The sequence below is a fragment of the Lactuca saligna genome, chromosome 9 (assembly GCF_052625555.1).
Source record: "Lactuca saligna cultivar CGN05327 chromosome 9, ASM5262555v1, whole genome shotgun sequence".
NCBI classification, from domain to species: Eukaryota; Viridiplantae; Streptophyta; class Magnoliopsida; order Asterales; family Asteraceae; genus Lactuca; species Lactuca saligna.
In genome coordinates, this window is record NC_136425.1 from 27135907 (window position 1) to 27160214 (window position 24308).

A 24308-nucleotide genomic window follows, 5' to 3' on the forward strand; every position below is an offset into this window, starting at 1 on the left:
ACCTCCCCGATATACTCCTCTTAACCACCTAAAACTACCGCTAGAAGTATACCTCCCTCAATAAGGCACCTCCCTTGTAATACCCATAAAATTTAAGCCAAATTAAAACATTTTAATTCATTTAAAAACCATTAAGTTCATACATCTTGTTTTCAAAATAGTTTAAACATCAGAGTATCCCCTAGAACCATATCACATAAATCATAAAACATGAGGAGCGGTACGATCACGCCTTCGCCTTGCCACGATCTCCTGAAGTACCTGAAACAAAACACTGAACTGTAAGCCCGAAAGCTTAGTGAGTTACCCCCAAAATACCAACCACACATTAACATACTCATAACATATCACAATTAGAACAACATGCACATCGGGTCTACTGTGTGACTGGTCCGCCCACATCGGGCCTTCAGTCCACCTGGTCCACCCTCCGAGTCTACAGTATGATTGGTCCGCCCACATCGGGCCTTCAGTCGGCCTGGTCCACTCTTTGAGCCTCGACACGTCTGGTCCACCCTCTTGGGGCCTTCAGCCTATCCGGACCGCTCGCTAGGCCTTCGAAATATCCAGTCTGCCATGGGTATGTTGGCCTACAGCACAAAGCAGGACCCGCCTCAACCCAACCCCCGTCAAACAACCATGTGTACATAAAACAATTAATCACATAACAAATCCTTAACCAGACAAACAGTCTAACAGATCACATAACATATCGACATCCTAACCAGGATTCTGACCTAACCGGTCACTAGCATAACATTATCCTATATCCCGGGTACCGACCTTAACCAGGTCACTAACATAACACCATCCTAAATACCACGATGCAGATCTAGCAAATCAATAACATAACAAACAATACCCAGGATTTTCATCCGATAAAGGGTCGGTCTTGGTGCTGTAGACCCTGTCGATATAGTGAGGATAACTCACCTGCAATTTCCGACTAAAAAGATAAGACCAAGCTGCTCCGACCACCGCCACGAACTTCACCACATAACACTACCAAAGAACCAATTCCATAAATACCAAAATTACCAAAATACCCTTGGAAGTCAAACTGGTCAACTCTTGGTCAAGTCAAAGTCCTCAGTCAAAGTCAACCTTCCTGGTTGACTCTACTCGCCAAGTTCCCATACCCAGAAAACTCTCATAACACAACTTAACTCGTCAAGTCGCCCAAGACTTGCCGAGTCCAACGATCTCTGAGTCTCATCCTGTCCGACTCACTGAGTCGCCAATCGACTCACTTAATCCAAGGCTTTAACCAAAAGAGGTTGGGGTTCTGCGACCTGACTCGCCGAGTCCAAGAATAGACTCACTGAGTCCAAGGCAATCTTCAACAGACTCGTCGAGTTGTTCTTCCAACTCATCGAGTCCTTGCACGTGTTCATATAACTCGTCGAGTACACCCATGTGACTCGTCGAGTCCCTCCAGTTCTTAATCCATTTAGAAGATTTTCGAGCCATGCAAGGGCTCCAATCTATAGATCCACCCTTCTACAATCTATCCCTCACATAAAGTTGCAAACTTTACACCAAGGAGATATAGGCCCAAAAAACACAACGGCTAGGGTTTAAGACAAAGGGGCTTCACCAATAACTCTTAGACAGGAGCTTTATGAAATTTTGGACCATCACAAGCCTATATTCGAGGTAGCAACCTCAGATCTAAGCCTCTAACTCAAAATAACTCTCAATCATACCAAAAATGCCCCAAATCTCAAACGATAATAGATCTAGATGCAAAAGAACCCAAACAACAGATTATTACCTCCAATATAAGCTCCAACTGAAGTAGATCCCGGATCTACACCACTCCTTTGCAGCAAGCCTCTTGATCTTCAAGCCCCTTTCCAAGATTTTCCCCTCCAAAGCTCTATTCTCTCTATTAATGGAAGCTCACTCGTTTCTAGGGTTTCTGGATCTCAAAAGGGTAGCAAAGAGGCTAAGAGTGGGTTATAATGTGCTTTATATAGGGTACAACCCCCGGGATTAGGGTTTTCTCTCTTCAGCACCTACTCGTCGAGTCCAAGTCGCCGACTCGGTGAGTTGGCCACTTAAACCCGCGACAAATCCCGCTCCGACTCGGCGAGTAAGCATGCCTACTCGTCGAGTCCCTTTCCTTAATTTACACTTTGAGTCCTTCAACAGTACCTCTGGAATTTGGGGTGTTAAATCCCTACTCTCTTTTATCTTAGACCCACAAATAACTCTCTCATGGAATAAGAAATACCTCGCAGCAAACATGTTGCCCAAAATACTCTTTGAAAAGGTTGCAACCCTATGCTACCCCACGGGGTTTACCTCCAAACTCTGAAACTGGATGCTCGTCATCTATTTTGCTTCTCCCAGGAAATGGGGACAGCGCAACTCTTGCCACGAAAGGTGACACCTTATCTATCAGTCGATTGCTCATCTCAGACCGCGATCCTCTAATAAGCATCATCTCTACTCATCCTTGAGTCTTGCAACTCCAACTGACACCACCAAAAATCTCTCGGAAACTAACTCGACTTCCTTCTCAAGGTATGCTCCATTGAAACTCATTCGACATGGCCCTATGGCCCCACACTCTATCACATCTGAACTCAGTCTAGTCAATCACAACGGGATAACTGGTAAAACAAGAAGCACTAACCACCACGAATCATAGTACTCGTACCATGTGATCACCTCTCGATCTGCTATGAATCATGGTACCCAAACCATGTTATCTCCTCTTAATCTTCTACGAATCATGGTACCCAAACCATGTTATATCCTCTCAATCTGCTACGAATCATGGTACCCAAACCATGTTATCTCCTCTCAATCTGCTACGAATCATGGTACCCGAACCATGTTATCTCCTCTCAATCTGCTACGAATCATGGTACCCGAACCATGTTATCTCCTTTCAATCTGCTACGAATCATGGTACCCGAACCATGTTATCTCCTCTCAATCTACTACTTAGGACCTCTGGAATTCTCCCTGTTTCAAGTACGGGTCCTCTGCTTTTAGTAGTACGGGCCCATACTACCTATCACATCTACCCATACTTTCCACACAAATCGTCCTAGATTTCCTAAGTAGCTGTTGAACCTTCTCGGTCACCAATCCCGTTAAACCTGGTCGCTTCACAACGAATACTCTCCTCTATCAGCATACTCATCTGACTAAGGTAACTCCCTAGGCTCTTCCTAGGTTCTCACACTTCTCTGCCATCAGCTGTTGAAGAACTCCTTATGATGCCAGCCATCCACCTCCTGAATATCATCATATTCACTTAGTAGCTAACTCCCATCATCAAAAGTTCCACAAAGCATGAAGCAAGCAGCATTCAGGTATCGAATATTCTCCACCAGCACGTAAAACCACTCTAGGTTACAACTCTATTTGATCTACTCACACTCAAAATGTATCACCAAACTCAAGCAACCCTACCTCTCGCAAGTATCTAACTACTCCCTCGGTAGGCTTCTCCAATGCTCATCTAGGTATCTCTCCTAGATTACTCCTCTACTTAAAGCTCTTTCTAAAAGATTCCTGCTGGATACTCTTACTCCGCACATACTCAAAGCACATCACAAATAACAACAATTCCTAGGCTAAGGCATCACAAATCATGCATCTCTAGCCCTAATATATGAAATACCTAGCATATCTTCTAGCATGCATCACTAATATCTCAATAATAACTCATAACACAAATAAGTAAGGGTATTTTGGGAATTCATCGTTCGAGCTCTGGCTGATTGTACACACTGCTCCTTCTCGTTTTTGTCTTAGAAACTTTTGCTCGTTTTAGAAAAATAATTTCTCTTAAATTTTTTTCTCAAATCCTCAGTTTGAGTCTAGATATACCCGAAGGTGCATCTGAATCCCTCAAACCAAGGCTCTGATACCAAGTTGTAACACCGTAAATTTTCAAACAAAATTTTCATTTTAAAATCACATAATTCTCTTAACACATTTCACAAAAATCTAATTGATTTAATCTACAAAACGCATCTCCATAATTGTTTGATTAATAATCCAGGATCCTCAAAACATAGCTCTTTCTCTAGTGTGTGCAATCAAGCCAGTGCCTTCTCGCGATCCTGAGAAAACCTGAAACACATATCACATAACATGGTAAGCACGAAGCTTAGTGAGCTCCCCAAAATACCACACATATCTCAATAGCTTCTCATGGCTATACTTAGATAAGACCCTTCGGCCAATGTGGCTCAGTGGGACCCTCCGGTCCCAAAACTCGGGTGAACCCTCCAATCCTAACTCAATAAGCTCATAATAGTAATACTTAACATAAATCACAAAGACATAGTGCAAAATATCACATTACGTAGGTAAGAACATAAGACATCTCAGTCACACAAAGATTCCACTCATGGTAAGTATAGTGAGAAGACTTACCTCAAATGATGAACAACCCATATAAATGTTGATGTTGCCTACCGACCTTTATCTCTGATCCAAACCCACAATTAACCCAATTAGGAACTAAGTCCAAACTCTCACTCATTAGGTCTAAAGGTAGTCCACTAACGATCCTATCAATAACCTAAAACCCATTGGGCCCGCCAAGGCCCAATAATAAATGGGCTCCTTTGAGGCCCAACTCTCAAATCAAAAAAGGCAAGCCCAACTCAAGGGCCCAAAGCGCACACACACACATACACACACACACACACACATATATATATATATATATATATATATATATATATATATATATATATATATATATATTCCTCTAGTAAAAACTCTATTGCAACAAGCCCAAACTTCAGGCCCAACACTCAAGGCCCAAAATGAGACTTAGCCCAAAAATTCCACTGTGAGGTTACGCGGGGCATACCTCCTTTGGTACGCTTAGCGTACTCACGAATCCTCATTGGCCATTGGGGACACTTGGTCAGTACGCGGGACGTACTGGAATTACACTCAGCGTACGACCCAACTTCACTCTTTCTTATCATTTGGTATTAATTAGTTATGACCTTGGCTCATATCCCAGATCTGGACTCCCTAATAGCTCTTACTCCATAAATTCAGTGACTTTAATCCTTTGCATGGCTGATAAGGTCACAAACACACAAAACTCTCATTTTCTTAACTCAAAATGCTCATAAATCATGCATGGCTTGATTCTAACGTCTAAGTCTTGATTTTTATGACATTACACCACCAGTTACACTCAAAGATGTTGATCATAGACTCTGGAGCTCAAATATCACATAAAGTCTCCAACTTTGGGACAAAACCCTAAAATACTCTACTAAAATGCACAAATCAAAATAGTGAGAAAGCTTAAAGCTTTATACCTCTATATGAAGCTCCCAACATAGATATGCTCAGATCCAAGGGTCTGGACTCTCACTCCTTCTTCTCCAAAGCTTCTTCTTCATTCCAAGAACACACAAAAACAATCAAAGGCTCTCAAATGCACTCACAAGCTCCATGAACGAAGGTTTAGGGTTTTAGAGGGTTTGCAATCTAAGGATGGTAGCCAAGAATGAGGCCATCTCATTCTTTATATAGGGACACCCATCAACTACGGTTTTTCATTCAGTTCCTAGTACTCCCAACATACTAGACGGCTCCGCTTAAAAGTCACGCACATGAGTACGCTAAGCGTACACACACTGTAACATCCGAAATCCCGGGTATATTATTTTAATATTTTATTTTTGGAATTTGTGAAGGAACTCGGCGAGTTGATGCTTAGACTCGCCGAGTAGGGTCGCGGTTGATCATCCGGGTTCGCGTTGGACTCGGCGAGTTCATGAGTGGACTCGGCGAGTCCATGTTGTTTAATGAAACCCTAATCCTCCGGGGTTGGAGCCTATTTAAGGGCACTCTTAGCCTCCCATTGCGGCTACTAGTTCCTTGAGAGCACCCTAAGTGAGATAGATCGTTTGAGAGGAAGAAGAAGCCATATTGACCTTTCTATTTTTGGTTTAGCAAGAAGAAGGTGATCAAAAGAAAGAGGAGACTGAAGAAGGTGTGGTTCTAGTGGTTGCAGAGTTCAGAGACGTCAACTTGAGGTATTTATTCGGATCTTCTTCAGTTTTGGTATTGATACCTAGAGTTAGGGTTTTCTATCCACCTTTGAGGATGTTTATGTGAAGCAATTGGTCCCTTATCGAGTTTATGCTTTGGATCTGGACTCAAAGAGGTCCAGAGACCTTAACCCTTGGAGATTTATGAGTTATCTTGGGAGTTATGAGCTTAGGATGCCATTTTTGGGCTTAAATCTCCAAGTGTTACCATCTAGATGATATATAAGTGTCAAGGTCTGAACTTTACGTAATTATTATGCTTGGGAAGGACATATCTATGGATTTGAGGAACATATCTAACCTCAGGAGATCAATAAATTTTGTGCATGGCATGTACTCGCCGAGTTGTTCTTGAGACTCGACGAGTTGAGTCGGGGTAGCCCCGCGATTCTTAGCTGGGGACTCGTTGAGTAAAAGGAGGGACTCGACGTGTTAAACGGGATTAAAGAGTTAAGTGGACACAGGTGGACTCGCCGAGTTGCCCAAGTGCACTCGCTGAGTCGGGTCAAAGTTGATCGTTGACTTTGGTTGACCTTTAGGGTTTGGTCAACAATGAGGGCCTTCGAGCCAAAGGAGGGGTAAAATGGTCTTTTACCCTTCTGAGGGTGCTTAGAGAGAGTAGAGTCTAGTTCTGAGAGTTATACTTATGATAGTATTACTTTATGTGTTTAGGCGGGGGCTAGATTGTATTTCTACCGAGTCAGTGATTTACCGGGACATCCTACGAGGTGAGTCTTCTCACTATACTATACCTGGAAGGGTACCTATGTGTGACCGAAAGGTCTGGTATGCTATAAGATATATGCAATGTATGTGATTAGTTACCCATTTTGTATGTGTTATGTATGTTATGCTTGTTATGGGCTGGAAGGCATTATGTTATGGGCCGGAAGGCATTATGATGTAGACCGAAAGGTCAGGGAGTTTTGGACCGGAAGGTCGACACGGGTAGGACCGAAAGGTTTACCGGGTTGGGATGGAAGTCCCCTGAAACACATGGATCGGAAGGTCATGGCCTGGAAGGGCGTATGTGTGTAAGTGGTATTTTGGGGAACTCACTAAGCATTTATGCTTACAGTTGTTGTGTTATGTGTTTCAGGTACTAGCGAGGACCGTGGGAAGGCGCCGACGTGATTCGTACACACTGGAGAAAGGATTTGATTTTTATGATCTTGGGATACGATATGTTTTGATAATCATTGTTGAATGTTTTTGGAAATATTTTATGTGAAAATGGTTGTGACAAAAATGAAATTTTTGTTTTGAAAATTACGTTGTTACACACACGTACACACAACGTACTCAACTGCCACCTTTCTCACTATAGGGACTTATCCTGCCAAAACTCCAAACTTCCATAGCTTCCTTGATATAACTTCGTTTCCAAGGAACCTCACATCCATGGAAAGGTGACAAGATTCCCTACGCTTATAGTAACTCATCGCAACCCCGAGGCTTCCTCATGCCTGAGTTGCAGCCCACGAACCCTAATCACGGACAATCTGAGACATAGAGGCTTACGACGTGAGAGCTGATGCAACCCAAGCCCATGATCTTTTAGGGTTTCCTTCGTATTTAAGCATCTATAAACTTATTTTAGGGTTTCTTAGCAGCCCCAAACCCTCTTTCACCTCATAAAAACCCTAGTGGTCATCCTTGCTTGATCTTTGGTCACTTTAGAGCTTTTCTTGGCTTGGAAGATGGAGAAAAGAAAAAGAAGAAGAATAAGGTGATCTTGTGTTGAGGCTTGCAAGGAATCATCATTATCATCATCTTACATTGTTGTTGGACCTTTGTAAGTGTTAAAGATTCTTCCTTTATTGTTATATGAGGCTAAATCTAAGTTTTGTCCCACTTTTCTTTATGGTTGTGCAAGTTTGATGGATGGAAACCATAAAGTTGGCAACTTTATGAGTTATTAGGGTTTTATGATATGTGATGTGAATTAAGAGCATTTGATTTGGCATGCAGAATTAAAGAACATAAAGAACATAGTGATTTAGGTGCTAAAAGATGTATTCGATCATGGTAAACGAGTACAAAAAGGAACTAGGCTAGAACTTCAAAAATATCTCACTAACTAGTTACTATGAACTATATCTCTCAAGCACACCTCTACAAGTGGTATGAAACCCACTATATATAGAGGTGTTTACATGTCTCTATCTCTCTCTCTCTCTCTCTCTCGCACACACACACACACTCTCTCTCTCTCTCTTTCTTTCTCTCTCTCTCTCTCTATCTATCTATCTCTCATGTCATAAGGCATCACTACCACATGTAAGTGGGTCTACAAGAGTCAAGCCATTACAAAGTCATCCATGCATAACTTTGCACCCCAACATTCTCTCCCTCAAAGTTAGGAATGGATGACCCGATTCAATCTTCCAAAAATAAGCAACTTCACGAACCAAGCCTCAGGCGTGACTCATGAAGAAATGAACTTCAAATCTTCAATTCTTAAATAACGTTCCAGTCTGAGTTCTAAAATGTGAGACCGTACAAACCAAGCATCAAAAGGCAATTAGGAGTATCCAAACCCCCACAAGATTACCTAAATTTAAGCATAAAAGCACACCCCAAAAATCTTTAATAAGTCCAAACCCATCATGAACCAATCATTTCCAAATCTCCAATCAAATCACTTCATAAGCTTCATTGCTCAAGGCCACTTCGGTCTTCAAGTCTGCGTAATATGAAAAAATAAACTTTTGAATTCTCATATTTAATTCTCTCCCCTTTTTATAATCGAAAAATGATTATAAAACCAAAAAGGAATGAGAAAACGCTCAATTTGGAATTATTCTATACAGAATTCCCACTTAACACATGGCATAAACATTTTGCATAAATCCGAAAAATCCAAAAATATCTCAATTTTCGAATATGATTTATTCACAGACCGCCTTTGACAAATTTTCCAAAAATTGGGTAGAAACTATCAATTTCAAAATTCTGCAGTGACTCGATGCGCTCAAAACAACCTGAGATGCGAAACTTTACCCCAATTGCAAAACTGGGCATAAAGTGTTAATTCGCATTAACTGCAAGGACCTGTTTTAAAAATATTCTCATTTTCAATCCAATGTTGAAACTGGGTAAATTCTATCATTTCCTATAAACGGTAGGGATTCGAAATGAAAATTCAACATTTAACACCATTTTTGTTCCCATGTCCAAGAGACCAACTTTATGCTGAAGGCGCAAATGAGAGACAAGTTTCTTCAGCACCCTATCAATTCGTGAAAATGACAATGTTCGACTCTATACATGTGCATTCTCAACATGTTTCCACATAATGTGATTATACTCTGATACATTTTAACAAATAAATAAAAATTGGGTTGAAAAATCGAAAAGTTATATAAAATAAATAAATAAAAACTACAAAAAATACCACATTCTGAAGGTGTGTCTCGTATTCCAGAATTGTTCTATTCTAAATTAAGGAAAATCGTTTGTAAACTAAAATTCAAGTAAGTTAAATAGTAGAACTAATCTGATTTGTTAAATCCATGCTATAAAAAACTTAAAATCTTCAAATTTTTTATAGCAACAAGTTCATAATATCACAATGTCCGAAATGTTGATTCCGATTTTGTTGTGTAGGCCTTGTATATATAACACAATGCTATTGCAAAGGCATTGACCTGCTCAAAATAGCTATTCCGGAATATATATATATATATATATATATATATATATATATATATATATATATATATATATATATATATATATATATATAGGGTGAGATTCAATAGATAACCATAATTAACCAAGGAACCAAGGAACCAATCGTGAGCATCGAAAATCATAACGATCAACGGCCAAGAAAATAGATGTACACTTTTATATTGGAAGCATACACACTGGATTATACCAAAAAATCCATCTTTTACAAAAAAAACCACCACTTTTTTTCGTTTAAAATTTTTTTAGGCCATGTTTTTATCAAAAAAAAAAAAAAAAAAAAAAAAAAAATCGAATATACCGTTCACGATTTTTCGTCTTCTTTCCATAGAGATCCATGAAGATATATAAAAAACGAACTTTTTTTTTTTCGAAAAAAATCCACTTTATTTTCTTTAATGAAAAAAATTAAGGTCTATTTTTTATAGAAAAAAAATTAAAAAATATATCAAAATTCATATTTTTTGTACTTTTTAAATATAGATTCATATTCATATTAAAAAAAAACGATATTTCAGTTTAGATTCACATTGTGAACTTGTTCAGATTTTTATTGTAAACCTATTCAGATTCACATTGTGAACATCCTCAAATTCACAGTGTGTATAATAATAAATCAGATTGACAATGCGAATCTGAACTGATCGGAGCTTTTTCACATTGTGAATGTTAAAATTTAAAATATTTACAGTTTAGATTCACAATGTGAATCTACACTGATCGAGGTTTTTTTTTTTTTTTTTTTTTGTGAACATTCTCAGATTCATAGTGTGCATAATAGTAGTTCAGATTCACAATGTGAATCTGAACTATTCAAGATTTTTCATATTGTGAATATTAAAAATTGAAATATTTACAGTTTAGATTCACAGTGTGAATCTACACTGTTCGAGGTTTATTATTATTATTATTATTATTATTATTATTATTATTATTATTATTATTATTATTATTATTATTATTATAATCGGTGTTGATTTTTATTAATAGAGTACAAGAAACTAATACTTTTGGTATACTTAGTTTTTTTTATAAAAAAAAATTAAATATTGAAAAAAATAGGAAAATTAAGTGGGTTTTTTTCGAAAAAAAAAGTTCGTTTTTTATATATCATCATAGATCTCTATGGAAAGAGGACGAAAAATCATGAACAACGGTATATTCAGATTTTTTTTTTCGATAAAAAAATTGGCCTAAAAAACTTTTAAATGAAAAAAAAAGGAAGTGAGTTTTGTTATAATCCAGTACATGTGCGTACATTATAAAAATTTACAACCTTTTTTTTGCCATTGATCGCTTTAAATTCCGACGTTTTGGATTGATTAATTCGTTCTTTAAATAATAACGGTTCTCTATTTAATTTTTCTATATATATATATATATATATATATATATATATATATATATATATATATATATATATATATATATATATATATATATATATATATATATATATGGTTAGGTTCATGTGCGACAATCTAATTTTGTGAGACCGTGAGACGCATTTTTTTTTATTTTTTTTATTTTTATTTTTTTTAGTTAATTCAAGTTCCGAAAATGATATTTAAAAAAATAAATTTTCTATTTTTATGTTTATTTTGCATTTTAAAAATTATTTTTTGAATATGCACAGTGTAATATTCTATTTATAATATTTCACGCATTTTAAAAAAAAAGGATTTTTTTTATTTATTTTATTTTATTTTTATTTTTTTTAGTTAATTCAAGTTCCGAAAATAATATATAAAAAAAGAATTTTTAGATTTTTCCATTTATTTTGCATTTTAAAATTATTTTTTAGAATATGTCAGTGTAATATTCTATTTAGAATATTACACGTATTTTTGAAAAAAAAAAAAAAAGGGATTTTTTTTAATTTTTTTAATTTTTTTTAAATTTTTTATAGTTAATTCAAGTTCCGAAAATTATATTTAAAAAAAGAATTTTTGGATTTCTCCATTTATTTTGCATTTTAAAATTATTTTTAGATTTGGTCTCACGGTCTCACAAAATTAAAATGGTCTCAAATGAACCTGAACATATATATATATATATATATATATATATATATATATATATATATATATATATATATATATATATAGAGAGAGAGAGAGAGAGAGAGAGAGAGAGAGATCCGGTAAGAAATGTTTTTTAGTAGGAAGGTAAGAAGTTTTTTTTCTATAAATTTTTTTGACGAACAAAATAAATGAGTCACTAGATGATTCACAAGAAAAAATTCCCAAAAAAACATCTTTATCATTTATTTTTAAGTAAATTAAGAAAAAAATTCATTTTTATGATAATTTTAGTGAATTACAACAAAATCATTGTATAAATGAATCATCGAGATGTTTTTTTGAGAATTTTTTCTTGTGAATCATCTAATTATTCATTTTTTTTGTTCGCGAAAACAATATGTAGAAAAAACTTTTTACCTTCCTACCAAAAATTTTTCTTCTTATTTGATCTTGACTCGATATATATATATATATATATATATATGGAAAAATTCAATAGAGAACCTTTATCTTTATGATAATTTTTTATTTTTAAACAAAAATATATAATGAAAAAAATTGGATCATGTGCATTATCCTCCCTCAACAGCCCCATGATTCTAAGGATGAATTTTTTTTCACATTTTATGGTAGAACATAATTTCATAGTTATGAGGGATGTTATATATCAACAAAGGAGGTACCGAAAATGGTATCGGGTACTTCGAAAACTTAATTATAAAGGTTGCCTATGAAGAAGAAAAAAATATAAAATGGGTCAAAATATGAAAAAAAAATAATAATAATAATAAAATAAAATATACGGAAAACTAGATGTGTGAAATTGAAAAAAAAAAAAAAAAAAAAAAAAAAAAAAAACACTATTTAAGACTTATGGAAGAAAATGATCATCTTGAAAGTAACACAAAATGTTACATGCAATAGTCCAGTAATACAAGATTCCCATAAAATACAAGCCATCCTATGATGAAAAATCATAACAACTTTACGGCTCGTGACCTCTATAGAAGTAAAATGATATGTTGTTATAAAAACATACAAAATAAAACCCCCACAATCTACTTTAATAAATTGCATATCCATAGGCTTTCGTTGGATGTCCGCATTTGTCTATTATAGAATGTGATCTAAGAGTTACACAAGTTTTTCTTCAAAGTTTATGAATTTGTTTTTGTCCTCAATCTCTCAAAAGCTCTCGACCTGTTAAGACGATCGTATATGTTGACAATCATAGTACCGATTCGTAGCTTACCTAACAACAAATGGAAGCTCAAGATATTTATAGAAAAATAGATATGTCTAGTGTTAATAAATATCCAAATTAGTTAAATAATAAGTATAAATAATATCTAAATATAATCACTTGGTCAACTAGACATGTGAAAGACCAGATCGAGAAGCACATACGGAAGCAAATAGTTGATCAATCTTCATCGTCTCTGAAATAAAAAATCATTGGCATGATCGTTAACTGCTAACCTTCTGCCCACCTCTCCACAATAGTTGAATTAATAGTATCATAAGTTGTATAAAGTTATAAGATAGTATAACATTTTAAATAACAATATTTAATATGTTCAACTTTTAATAAGTACCCAACTCTTAACGACTTTGAAAACCAACCCCACTTTATCACATCCAAATACATAGTAAATCTTAAAATATCATCCATGTCGGTTTAGGATAAAGCCTAGGACGACTAGAAGGTGAGTATAGACAAGTGTAATAAAGCTCTCGTCTATGACATATTTCATGGTCTCATTCGGTAATCAGCATAAACATCTTTGCAAGATTATTTACATCTTTATTATAAACCTACAATAAAAGAGTGTATATATCAATTATGTGAAATTTATTAAAAATAATACAATGAAAGTTATGAAAATTTATTTAGACCAAAAACAATGATTATGTTGTACCGTTGTCCTTAATATTCGAAGGGAAATATATATGAATCATATATAATTCGGAAAGAATCCTTGTAGTAGCTTATTGGCAGGGTCCGTGAAAAGGGGATATACTCATATGTTAGGTATATAAGAGAGATCTAAGTTTTTGGAGAAAATGGTGAAATTGGAAGCAAAATGAAGATCTAGTGGTGTTCTTACGTCAAGTCATCTATAGAGATTTCTAATATAGTTGACCTGACCTTTGATTTTTCAATAAAGTTAATACATTAATCTAGTGGTGTAATATCATTTCATATATTCATGAAACCATCACTAGTTCTAGTTATTTATATTTTAATAAATGGACTAGGTGAATGTTATGATTTGAATGTAAATTCGTTGATGCAAAGTCAAACCATGGTATTAAAATATTCATTTGAATCAGTGTGGATTATTAATGCATTAGTGGAGTTTTTTTAGTCAAAATGATTAGATCACCACTGAATCCATTTGGTGTAAAATGAGTAAACTAAATAAGTTTAAATTATGTTATGAAGTTGGGTTATTTCATCATAGTTGGGTTATTTTATCATAGTTGCAAAGCATAAATGAAGCCAAATCTAGAAGTCAGTTTTCAAGTTTTGAAGGTTAAAGTTAAAATATAGGAAATGATATCTTTAATTCATGATTGATCAAATTAATGATGATGTTAGTGAGGCAATTTGATTTTTGGAACAAAGCTTTTAACTTTCACTAATCATACTTAGTTATTAGAGTCTGGGATTAGAGGTATTGAATTCAAATGATACAAGTTATGGAAGCATGTTTGGATTTAAAACTCATTTTGTGAAGGTAATGTTTAATTACACGATCAAGTCCAACCCATGAGAAAATTAACTCAATAATATAATCTATTGTTTGGCGATATGATTTTTTTCACTCTTAATCTGTTGAAACTCTAGTTGCTTCCATTACCCTTCCATGAATTTAAGGATAATATGTAGATTATAAAATAAAGTGTTATAGTTTAGTTACTTTAATCTAGGTGATTAGAAAGTAATTAGAAGTTGATATTCTAATCAATGTTGGTCTAAGGTGACACATGGACAACCAAAAATCACTAGGAGTGGAGTATAGTATTCACATCAAATGAGGTAAGTTTATTACCAAAGAACACATGCCTTAGGATAGTGTTTAGTGTCCTTTATTCTAATTATACAAATACCTTATTTTACCCATCAGTTATGAGTTGTTTGGGCTTTGATATTGACTTTGGGGTTTGGATTTAGAGCATATGCATTGCATCCTTTTGAAGTTGTAGAATTAATCTCGATGAGTTTGATGATGTTTTAGCAATTAGCAATGTTTATCTTTGAAATGCTTATTTGCTAAATGTATTGATTTTTTTTTATAAAGTGTTGAGTTTGAAATATCTTTTGGGTTTGCAATATGTTTATATCACACAAGTCTCGTTACCCCTAGCATTGTTTAACCTCGGTAATGCTCACTATGCTTCCTAAGTCTAACCTATCTATTTTGACTATTGAGAGCTTAGGTCAAAAAGTTCACCCCTTATGGAAGCTTAGTTATTTTATGTCTGACATAGCCAAAATCACAAACTAGGAGTGAATTTGGAACCAAAACCAAACCGATCCGAATATAATAATAGGATTTTGAAGAACTGATAACTGAACAGAATACCCATATATGGTTCAAGTTCGGTTCTTCGGTCAATACGGTCATCCCTAATGGAAGCTTAATCATTTTACGTCTATTAAAGGCCAAAATCAAATTGTAAAGGCCATCAATGTTACAATTGAAAAAAGAAATTTTTATTAAGAAAAACCATAAAACGAACAAAATGCGTAATTTAGGGGCCGTTTAACAGTTGCTAACTGTGTTCGTACTGATCGATTTAGAACTTCTAATTGAGTCCACATCTGATTGAAATCATATTGTTTGCTGATATCTTTGACCAACTATAGTGAATGATAAAAAATTACAATATTAGGCCTTGATGAGAAACAACAATTGTTCATTAATTATTTACTTATTAAGTAAAAAACAATTGTTCGTTAATTATTTTACTTGTTAAGTAAAAAAAACAGACACTATCATACAACAACCTTTTGCTTGTTCTTAAAATATTTATTGTACATTTGAAAAAATAGAAAATAATGAGCATACATAATTAATAGTATGCTTTTTATTTCATAATAACTGTATAATGTAAATTTACTTCTATGTTTATGATATTATCAATAATAAAATATTTTGTTACAAATTTTATAAATAGCAACTTTTTTTTTGTGTGTGTGTTAGTAAGCACAGTTTTCAGGCATTAGTCCATATATATATTTTGATCTATTCAAGCTTACAAATCGAGCTGTAATCTTTTAGTATCAGACACGTTTTACATAATACTAGTAAAAATAGTTCGCTGCTATTATGATATTATCTGCAGTGAAAAAAACAGTAAAAGTCAACCGTTTCCTATTCAAACTCATCTCCTTCAAACTCTTCTGCATTATCAGCATCATCATCATCATCATTATCATCTGCATCATTGTTAACATCTTCTTTTTCATTCTCAATCGATGTTTTCCCAATCACAATAAGATTACTACTTATCTTCCTGATCACATTATACTGCAAAAAATGCATCATATATATAAATACCAGTTGTAATGATATGAAACAAAGAAAATGAATGAAAGGGGGGCAGAATTTAAGAGCTTAAACATAATTCTTGCCACTATAACCTTATACTAGTTCAATGGAATAGCTTTATATGGATAAGCAAGTCAGAAGCAACAATTAATCAAATTTTGAGTTGGATCATTTACATAAAGTCCTTAACGCACTTGAAGTATTAACATGTGGGAGAAAATTCTCTCACTTTATATATGATTCATTCAAACAAACCTCAATTATTAGGGATAGGGAATCAACGATGTATATGATTAGATGATAAATGAAAATCAAACCTCAACCAGCATTACTGACAGGACAACATCAGATATTGTAAATTATCTCTCTTCCATGGCTGAATCGATCATGTAAATCTCCATGAACATGACCATGTATTGGCTTTACATACCCATCTCCCCCTTTATCCGACATGCCTTCAACACCATACCCACCATTCACCATTCAACAATACTTCAAATATATGTCCAATTTCAGAAAACGAAAAAAACAGAAAAAAAGCTTGATTTCATGTCCGATCATATATGATTTCATGTCCGATTTCAGATCATACAAGTGGAGCAAGCTCCTAATTTCAGATATGATTTCATTTTGCATCTAATTTCCGAAAACGAAATTTAAAAAAAAAAAAAAAAAAGAATGCAGCTTGGCCATTTCCCCTTTGAGCGGTGATAAAGCGTTAAATCTTCCGGTCAATCACATTTTTAGGTGGACCGAGTAAGACTAAGGATTTGGGTCAGTTATTGCTGAGCGAGTCAATAGTTTTCGGGCTTTATCAAACGGACTGACTCGGACCGAGTCAGCTAAAATTACTGACCGGACCCAGTAGCTCACTGTCAAAACTCAAACGAACCCTTACTCTGTTTCGAGGAAAATAGATAAAGCATGGGCCCTGGATCATGAATAACAGTGACTGCTCTCATCCTCGACGAACCGGCTGCTTATCAGGTAAATCCTCCAATTTGTTTTGCATCTTGTTGCCTGCTCTAGTGATGTGTTGTTATGTGTGGGTTTGAAGGGATGAGACGAGAAGTAGAAGATGTTCCTGAGTTGATGCAGCATATACAAATTCCCATAGAAGCCTTCTGGCTTCTAGTGTCTACATGAACTTCAATCTAAAGTGGCGTTAGTTAACCAACATTTTCTTGTTTAAATTTGGAAATGATCGTGATCCTTTGGTATATTTTCTTGTTTAACTACCCAACTACAAGATCAGTCAAAATTTGTCTACTAGTGGTGGAACAAAGCACTCCCTCGCTCTCAATTCACATAATTTTAACCTAACTTTTCCCCTCAAAATTCATGCATTCTGCCGACCAAAATATTCTCCTTTAGTTTTTAAAAAAATATTAATATGACAATAACTTTCTTACACAATTCTATAACATTCATATTATTACCTTCTTAGGATTTGAATTCATATAATTATCTAATATGTCATGAACAGACCCCATACACTTGTTGACATATTGCTGACATATTACAGAAGTGCCTACTTCTACAACAGACTACAACTCCTTTGTCTCTTCATATCAACTATTCAAGTTTTATGGTTGGAAACAAGATTCATAAAATGTCTCTGTGTAGTTTTTGATATGTTTTGAATGAAATATGATATATTGGCAAAAATGATCATATTTGCCACCATTTTCTGCGTTCCATAGCCTTTACAAGCTCATTTGCTAAGGATGCAAAGTCTTCGGCTTCATTGTTCAGATCTTGGGCCCTTCTGCTGATTCTCTGAAACATAAAAAGTTAATTAATATATCTAAATTATGAATTATGTGAATTAAGTCACAATCTTGCATTCGTTATGGATTGGAGATCCTACCTCAAGCTTCTCCTGGCGTTCTAAAAGCTTGTTTCTTGCTTGTGAAGCCACTGAGGAAGCATCCTGTAAAGAAAGAAACAGTCACATTTTATTTTATTTTATTTGAATTGAGATAAAATGGTGTATTTAGTAGTATTTAATACCCCAGCCTTTCTATATGTAGCAATGATCTCTTCACGTGTCCTAAGTCGGGGTGTGGCATCAGAATTGTCTCCATCAAATAATCTTTCCCTGTCACTTTTCTTTCCTGCATCATCAGTTGGGGCAAAAAATAATTAGGGTATCTTTGTTTGAATGGAAGGAATGGAATAAGCCATTCCATTCCTACCCCAATTCCATCAACTTTAATCTGTTCATTAGAGGTCAAAAAATATAGAACAGATTGAAGAATCATTTCTAAACATACATACCAGTTTCCTCATTTTGTTTTGAATGCGATGAAGTAGTAGGCATAGGCATGGATACAGGTTCTTCATCAATTTCAATGTCATCTGCATCATTAATTATCTATTAAGACTAAATTCATGCTATAAAAAATCTTTTAAATGGATTATATAATAGACATAGGTACCTATATCAAGCTCCACATCTTCCTGATCATCAGTAATGCTTTCAACTGGATCTGGAAATGGATTCTTTGAAAAGATTTTATCCAAATTACTAAAACTCGATAAAAAATCTGCAGGAAAGTTGATGCCATTTTTCGCTTTTCCTCCCTTAAATCCTTTCAGAATATTCACAATTGATCCATGGGTACCCTGCTTTTTTCTTTGTTTTTGAGAACTGCTAATCACAGCCTCTATTGCAGCTGCAAGCACTTTATCATGAAGACAAGGCAAAGATTCCAAAACCCTAATTCCAATAAACACAACCACATCATCATTATCTTGAAATGTAACAAGTGTCACAAATTAAAGTTACAATACCTGAAATCATCACCACCATTTAGTAGAGAGATAAACGCCACTTCAGATCCATTTATCTACATAAATAAAGAAATTTAATGGAGAAAAGAAAACCTTCACTAATGAGGTTTTAAGATTTCTAAAATATTATTACCATGGAAATCTGCCCAGTTTCTGTACAACTCATAGTCCTTTCCATGTTTGCTTTGAAACTCCACCTTAATATTGACATCAATGAGGTTACTTTCACCACTTCTAGATCTGGCAATGATCTGCATAAAAATAAGTGTCAACATGACATATTTTAATAACTTTATATACAAGCATCTTATATTTTTTTAATGCAATAGAGAAACCTGATCTCTAATTCTCCAGATTGATAGAGTAACACCAATCCACAAGTTTTTTCATCTTTTTTAAAAGTTGAACTCCAACAACAAGGCTTTGCAAGTTTTACTTTGCACAATGTTTGTTCGTTCCCCTATAAAAATAAAAGTTACTATAATGACATAAAAAAGTTGAGAAAATGAAGGGCAAAATGGTCACACCTGAATCACAGATTTTAAACGATATAATCGTAGTGCATCTTTTAAACAAAGTAAAACAAGTGAATCCAACTGTTTTGACTCCTTTTGGTCAACTGGACTATGTGGTTCATTTCTGGATAAAACATCTTTGGTCAACTGCTTTGACTCCTTTTGGTCAACTGATTCAACCATGGAAGTACTCCCCTCTGAAAAAAAAAAAAGTGTTTATTATAATATCTCACTTTCATTTTACTATTACAGTAAATTATACTTACCTATAACATGCATTGAAATAGCAGTTGTTTCCTTTTTCAGTTGCATTGGTTTAGAGTTGATCATGCGATAATCATCACAACCAAATAAATACAACTTTGCATCCTTGGTGAATATGAACATCAAACTCTCTACAGGTTTGTTTTTGTTAAGATCCTTTGATCCCAAATCTTTTGGGCTCTTAACATGTCCATCATTATGCAAAAATGACTTCCACATCATGGAAATCACTGGACTTCTAGGGTTAGGTAAAGAGTCACTCAGGAACAAAACCGAGAATAATTTCACATCAAGCACTGCAACCTGCAACAAGGGTATTTCAGTCAATAGTTGGTAAGACCATGTAGAGGTGTAGAAAACGAGGAGGGCATTTACGTCTTTTTGCACATAAAGAGTAGACTTACACGACCACATTCATGTGCAACTGCTAGCTTAGCTCCATGGTCCATATATTGAAGTGCTTGAACAGGAGAATCAAGAAGGTGGAAACACGCACTACACTTGGGCCCACCATTTTCAGCTTGTTTGTGAACTGAAAAAAATTTAAACATTATGAAAATAAAGAAAGATATTAAAAAACATATACCTAAAACAAAACTTACCTTCTTGTTTTATTGCTGTGATAATGTGTAGGGTTGTATCTTTTGAACTGGAATTGAGGTTATATACACGGATCTACAAACTCAAACAATTATGCAATTAGTTTAGGAAAATAAATATCCATTAAACACAAAAGATAAATAATTAAATATTAAATATATAACATAGAATCGTCTCTTACCAAACCAAGTTGATTTCCAACTGCTAAACCTGAAGTCAATGAGCAAAAGTTCAATTCTGAAACTGGAGCAGTTGACCCTTTCACTTTCACTTCCACATCTTTCATCTGTCAATTGTGTCAGATATATAAATTCATATTCTACTTTTTAATTATCACAAAAGAGCAACTCACCTCCCTTATAACACACAATATTGATAAGACTGGTGACGTGGCATCCCATATTCTAACAGATCCATCATTGTATCCAGCTATGTAAATTCTCTCTATCACATAACCCTCAGGAGAAGACAACTGTTGTACAATGCCTCCAGACACAGGCCAATTTCCACTTCCATTCATAAATTTTGATGTTGAATTAACTTTCATATTTGTAGCTATCTAAGTAAACAGAATTCTAGTTAATAATACAAAAATGAAAAAACAGAGCCATAAGTGTAGAGCATGTAATTACCTCCAAAAGGAAGTTTGAAGTGTTTTCAGTGGCAATAAGTGAACTGAGGTTTGATGCAGTAAGGATAGGATCAAGTGTAGGTATGACTACAGGACACTGGATAGAATTCAGAGTAATTCTCTTAGCATGTTCAGAAGTCAACGCAGTCAAACTCTCATGACTGAAGAATTGAAGATGCCCAGGGTTTGTGAGTACTAATAAATCAGTTCCAAGGTTGTTTATAGGATTTGGTAATAAACTCATATCAGCAAATGATCCAATAAGAGTAAGCTCAGCACGAGCTACACATCTTAGGGTTTCCATACCAGGGCTCCATTCAAGACTCAAAACCTGTATATTAATTTCAAAAGCTTGAGCATATGAATAAATGGGAACTCAGTTTGATCTGTTAAAAGTTAAAAGTTAAAACTTACAGTTAATACTTCATCAGACCCTATTTCATCGCCTCCATAAACAAAGAGTTGACCATCAGAGTCATTTTGGGATTTACTGTTGGCTGACCAGTGCAAGACAATTACAGGTAATTTTCTTTCTGCAGATGACAATTGTACCCTTACAACATTATTATTTGATGCTCCAGATTTTCGGGTTTTACTTGAAGTAGTAGTTGATGTTTTCCAAAACATGATATCTCCATCTATGTATCCAACAGCAAGAATGCTGCCATTAGAAGAAGCCCAACAGAGAGCAGTTATCTCTTTCTCCTCCAGATTGTGTTCAGGTTGATCAGAAGAGTCAACAACTCCATTCTTTAGTTCAAGAACATTATCACCTCTAACTACAACCACTTGAGATTCAAAGACATCCCAAAGAATGATTAATCCACTTTCGTATGCGATTAAAACTCTGCAAAAGAACAAGCAATTGGATATTTATTCAGCCTGTATATGATATTTAGTGAATGTAAGCAAAAAAGTTTTTTTTTAAAACGAAAAAGGAGAGAACTTCAACCAATACTTGTATCTTGCCTATTTCCAGAAGAACATGGTTGATGAAGAACTCCAACAACAGTCCAATGATCTGGAAATGATGATCCAGCTGCTTCTGTAGAGTATATTGGAATATAATTATATAAAGTATTGTAATGTGTTAAAATGAAGATAGAGAACTCACATTTAAGCATGAAATTTATAAAGAAATAATTCTAATAGTATTTATCAATGAAATGGGAAGAGATATTACCAGTAAGAGATTTGGCTGAAATATGATATGGCAGCATCAAAAGCTCTGCATCTTCCTCATACTTCAAAACAGACATCAACCCATGCTCATCTCCAACATACCTGTATATAGTAACAAACTGATTAAAGGTAGATTTTTCAAAGGGCAATACTGTAAATTAAAGTATATTGGTATTTCTTGCATCAGCCAATTAAATTATTTGTCAGTATTATCATACATGAAGAAGGAGCCATGTATCAGAGAAAAACTTGTAATGTTGGAGCTCCATTGCAAACTAGAGGCTACAGATCTATCTTCCAAATTCCACACCTACAAAAAGAGCATCAAGTCTGAAACAGAGGTTGTATTTTGATAAAATCATTACCATGGGACTGGCCAAGTGGGACCCTGATAGGAAAAAGTCAAACTTTGACTGTGAATGGAGTTTTCCTGCTTAACTCAGATCACAATAAACCCAAATTATCTGGATTGGTAGTTTCTAGTGTATTTTGAAAAATGAGAAATAAGAAACTAGTTGCTACCTGTATGTCATTGTCATTGGATATGCTGATTAAAAACCCTTTGTTGGATAGAAACTGCAAGAGAAACACAATTAAAGATATTAAAAAAGATCATAAAAGATTTATCTGTTCCATATCCTTGAAGTAACTAACAAACCTCCAAATACTTGAAAGGTAACTGCTTTGGAGAAATTAGAAGTCCTTCAATGTTATCCCCACCAATCACTTTTATTCTGCCATCTCTGCAAGGAATTAATTGGAAAAATGGTTACTAAATGAAGTTGATTCCAATTAATTCCATCTTTCATAATTCTATGGAGGGTGACAATAGTAAAAACTTACAATGTCCCAATGGCTAATAACCTCTGAATGGGATCAAAGGCAAGAATTGATGCAGTAGATGGGATACCATAATGTACAGCTATTTGGAAATCCAATTCTTCTTGTGTGAGGCTCCCCCTTAAATTCTGTTTTAGACAACAAAATACAAGGTATCAACCCAAATTTCAGTGATACTTTCTTTTCTAGAAATATATGTAATACTAAATGAGTGAAAATTTCTAATTGGAAAAATTGTCTTGTGATGGAACATAAGCACTCTCTCCATTAACAAAACCTACATAATTTTGAATTGAACTGTTCAAGTTAAATTGATGCATTCTATCTAGACTCCAGAAAAGAACAAAATATTCTGGAGTGGTTACTATAAACTTTTAACGACACCTTAACCTTACCTTCCTACAGAAGCATATAATACTAATCTTGTTAGGCTCCAAATTCATAAAAAAAAAAAAAAAAAAAAAAAAATCCCTAAAAAGTTACAAACTAAGGCACAGTCCATTGGAGAGACATAATGCTAATTCAGTGTTCACTAGATAAGTTACAATTCAAATAAAACAAAATTATCTGATCAGTTCATCAATCAGCGATGAACAGATTCACACTACGCTTACATACTAAACCACAATAAAGATCTTGAGTGAAATTTTAAAATATATATTAAGCACAATTACTTGTTTAGAACCTTCAACAAAATCATCATCTTCATCATCATCAAAATCAAGGATCGGTGATGAAGTAACATAGTGAGGAGAAGGCTTACCTGATGATGATGATGAAGATTGTGAAGCTTCGTAGCTTTTTGCAACAGTTTCTTGGCAAACATGAGTGATGATTGTTGTGGTTTGGAAAAATGTTTGAAATGGTATCAAGCAGTGTAACGAAGAATGCTTTGAAGTCTTCTCCGGTCTCCAGCTGTTTGGATTTGAAGAAAAGAAAATTAAAGAAATAAAATATTCATTATACAAATTACAAAAGAATAAATAAAGGCTACCAAATAACAACTCTCTAAAAAAGCATATTATTATTATCCGATTGATTTTAAATTCGTTTTACGCTTGTCATTCCCACTTCCCAGGGGTGTTTTTTGCAATTTATTCAAACAAATAGGTGATTAGAGTAATTAATATTGTTGATATAAATTTAATCAGACA

The 24308-nt window shown here is 34.5% G+C and overlaps 1 protein-coding gene across 1 annotated transcript; it reads right to left on the reverse strand.

Annotated features, from left to right (window-relative positions):
- Positions 1-17730: 17730 nt before the first annotated feature.
- Positions 17731-24111, reverse strand: LOC145014925 (transducin family protein / WD-40 repeat family protein). Its single transcript, XM_078973370.1, has 23 exons — positions 23918-24111; positions 23158-23282; positions 22973-23057; positions 22837-22890; positions 22533-22624; positions 22316-22416; positions 22102-22177; positions 21547-21979; positions 21134-21463; positions 20854-21060; positions 20683-20787; positions 20504-20576; positions 20306-20433; positions 19904-20204; positions 19650-19834; positions 19458-19582; positions 19256-19373; positions 19123-19178; positions 18768-19048; positions 18607-18687; positions 18340-18443; positions 18197-18259; positions 17731-18105 (listed from the first exon to the last, which is right to left on the reverse strand). Exons 1-23 carry the CDS (start codon positions 23978-23980, stop codon positions 17998-18000), a joined length of 3294 nt encoding a protein of 1097 aa, XP_078829496.1. The 5' UTR covers positions 23981-24111; the 3' UTR covers positions 17731-17997.
- Positions 24112-24308: the final 197 nt, after the last annotated feature.

Bases quoted from the DNA above. Each gene is read 5' to 3' on its own strand.
- LOC145014925 (XM_078973370.1), bottom strand. From the start codon at position 23,980: ATGTTTGCCAAGAAACTGTTGCAAAAAGCTACGAAGCTTCACAATCTT. The intron at 19,835-19,903 runs GTAAGTATAATT...TTTTTTTTTCAG, and splicing joins TATTTCAATGCATGTTATAG to AGGGGAGTACTTCCATGGTT. The intron at 18,688-18,767 runs GTACCTATGTCT...TTAATGATGCAG, and splicing joins AGATGTGGAGCTTGATATAG to ATGACATTGAAATTGATGAA.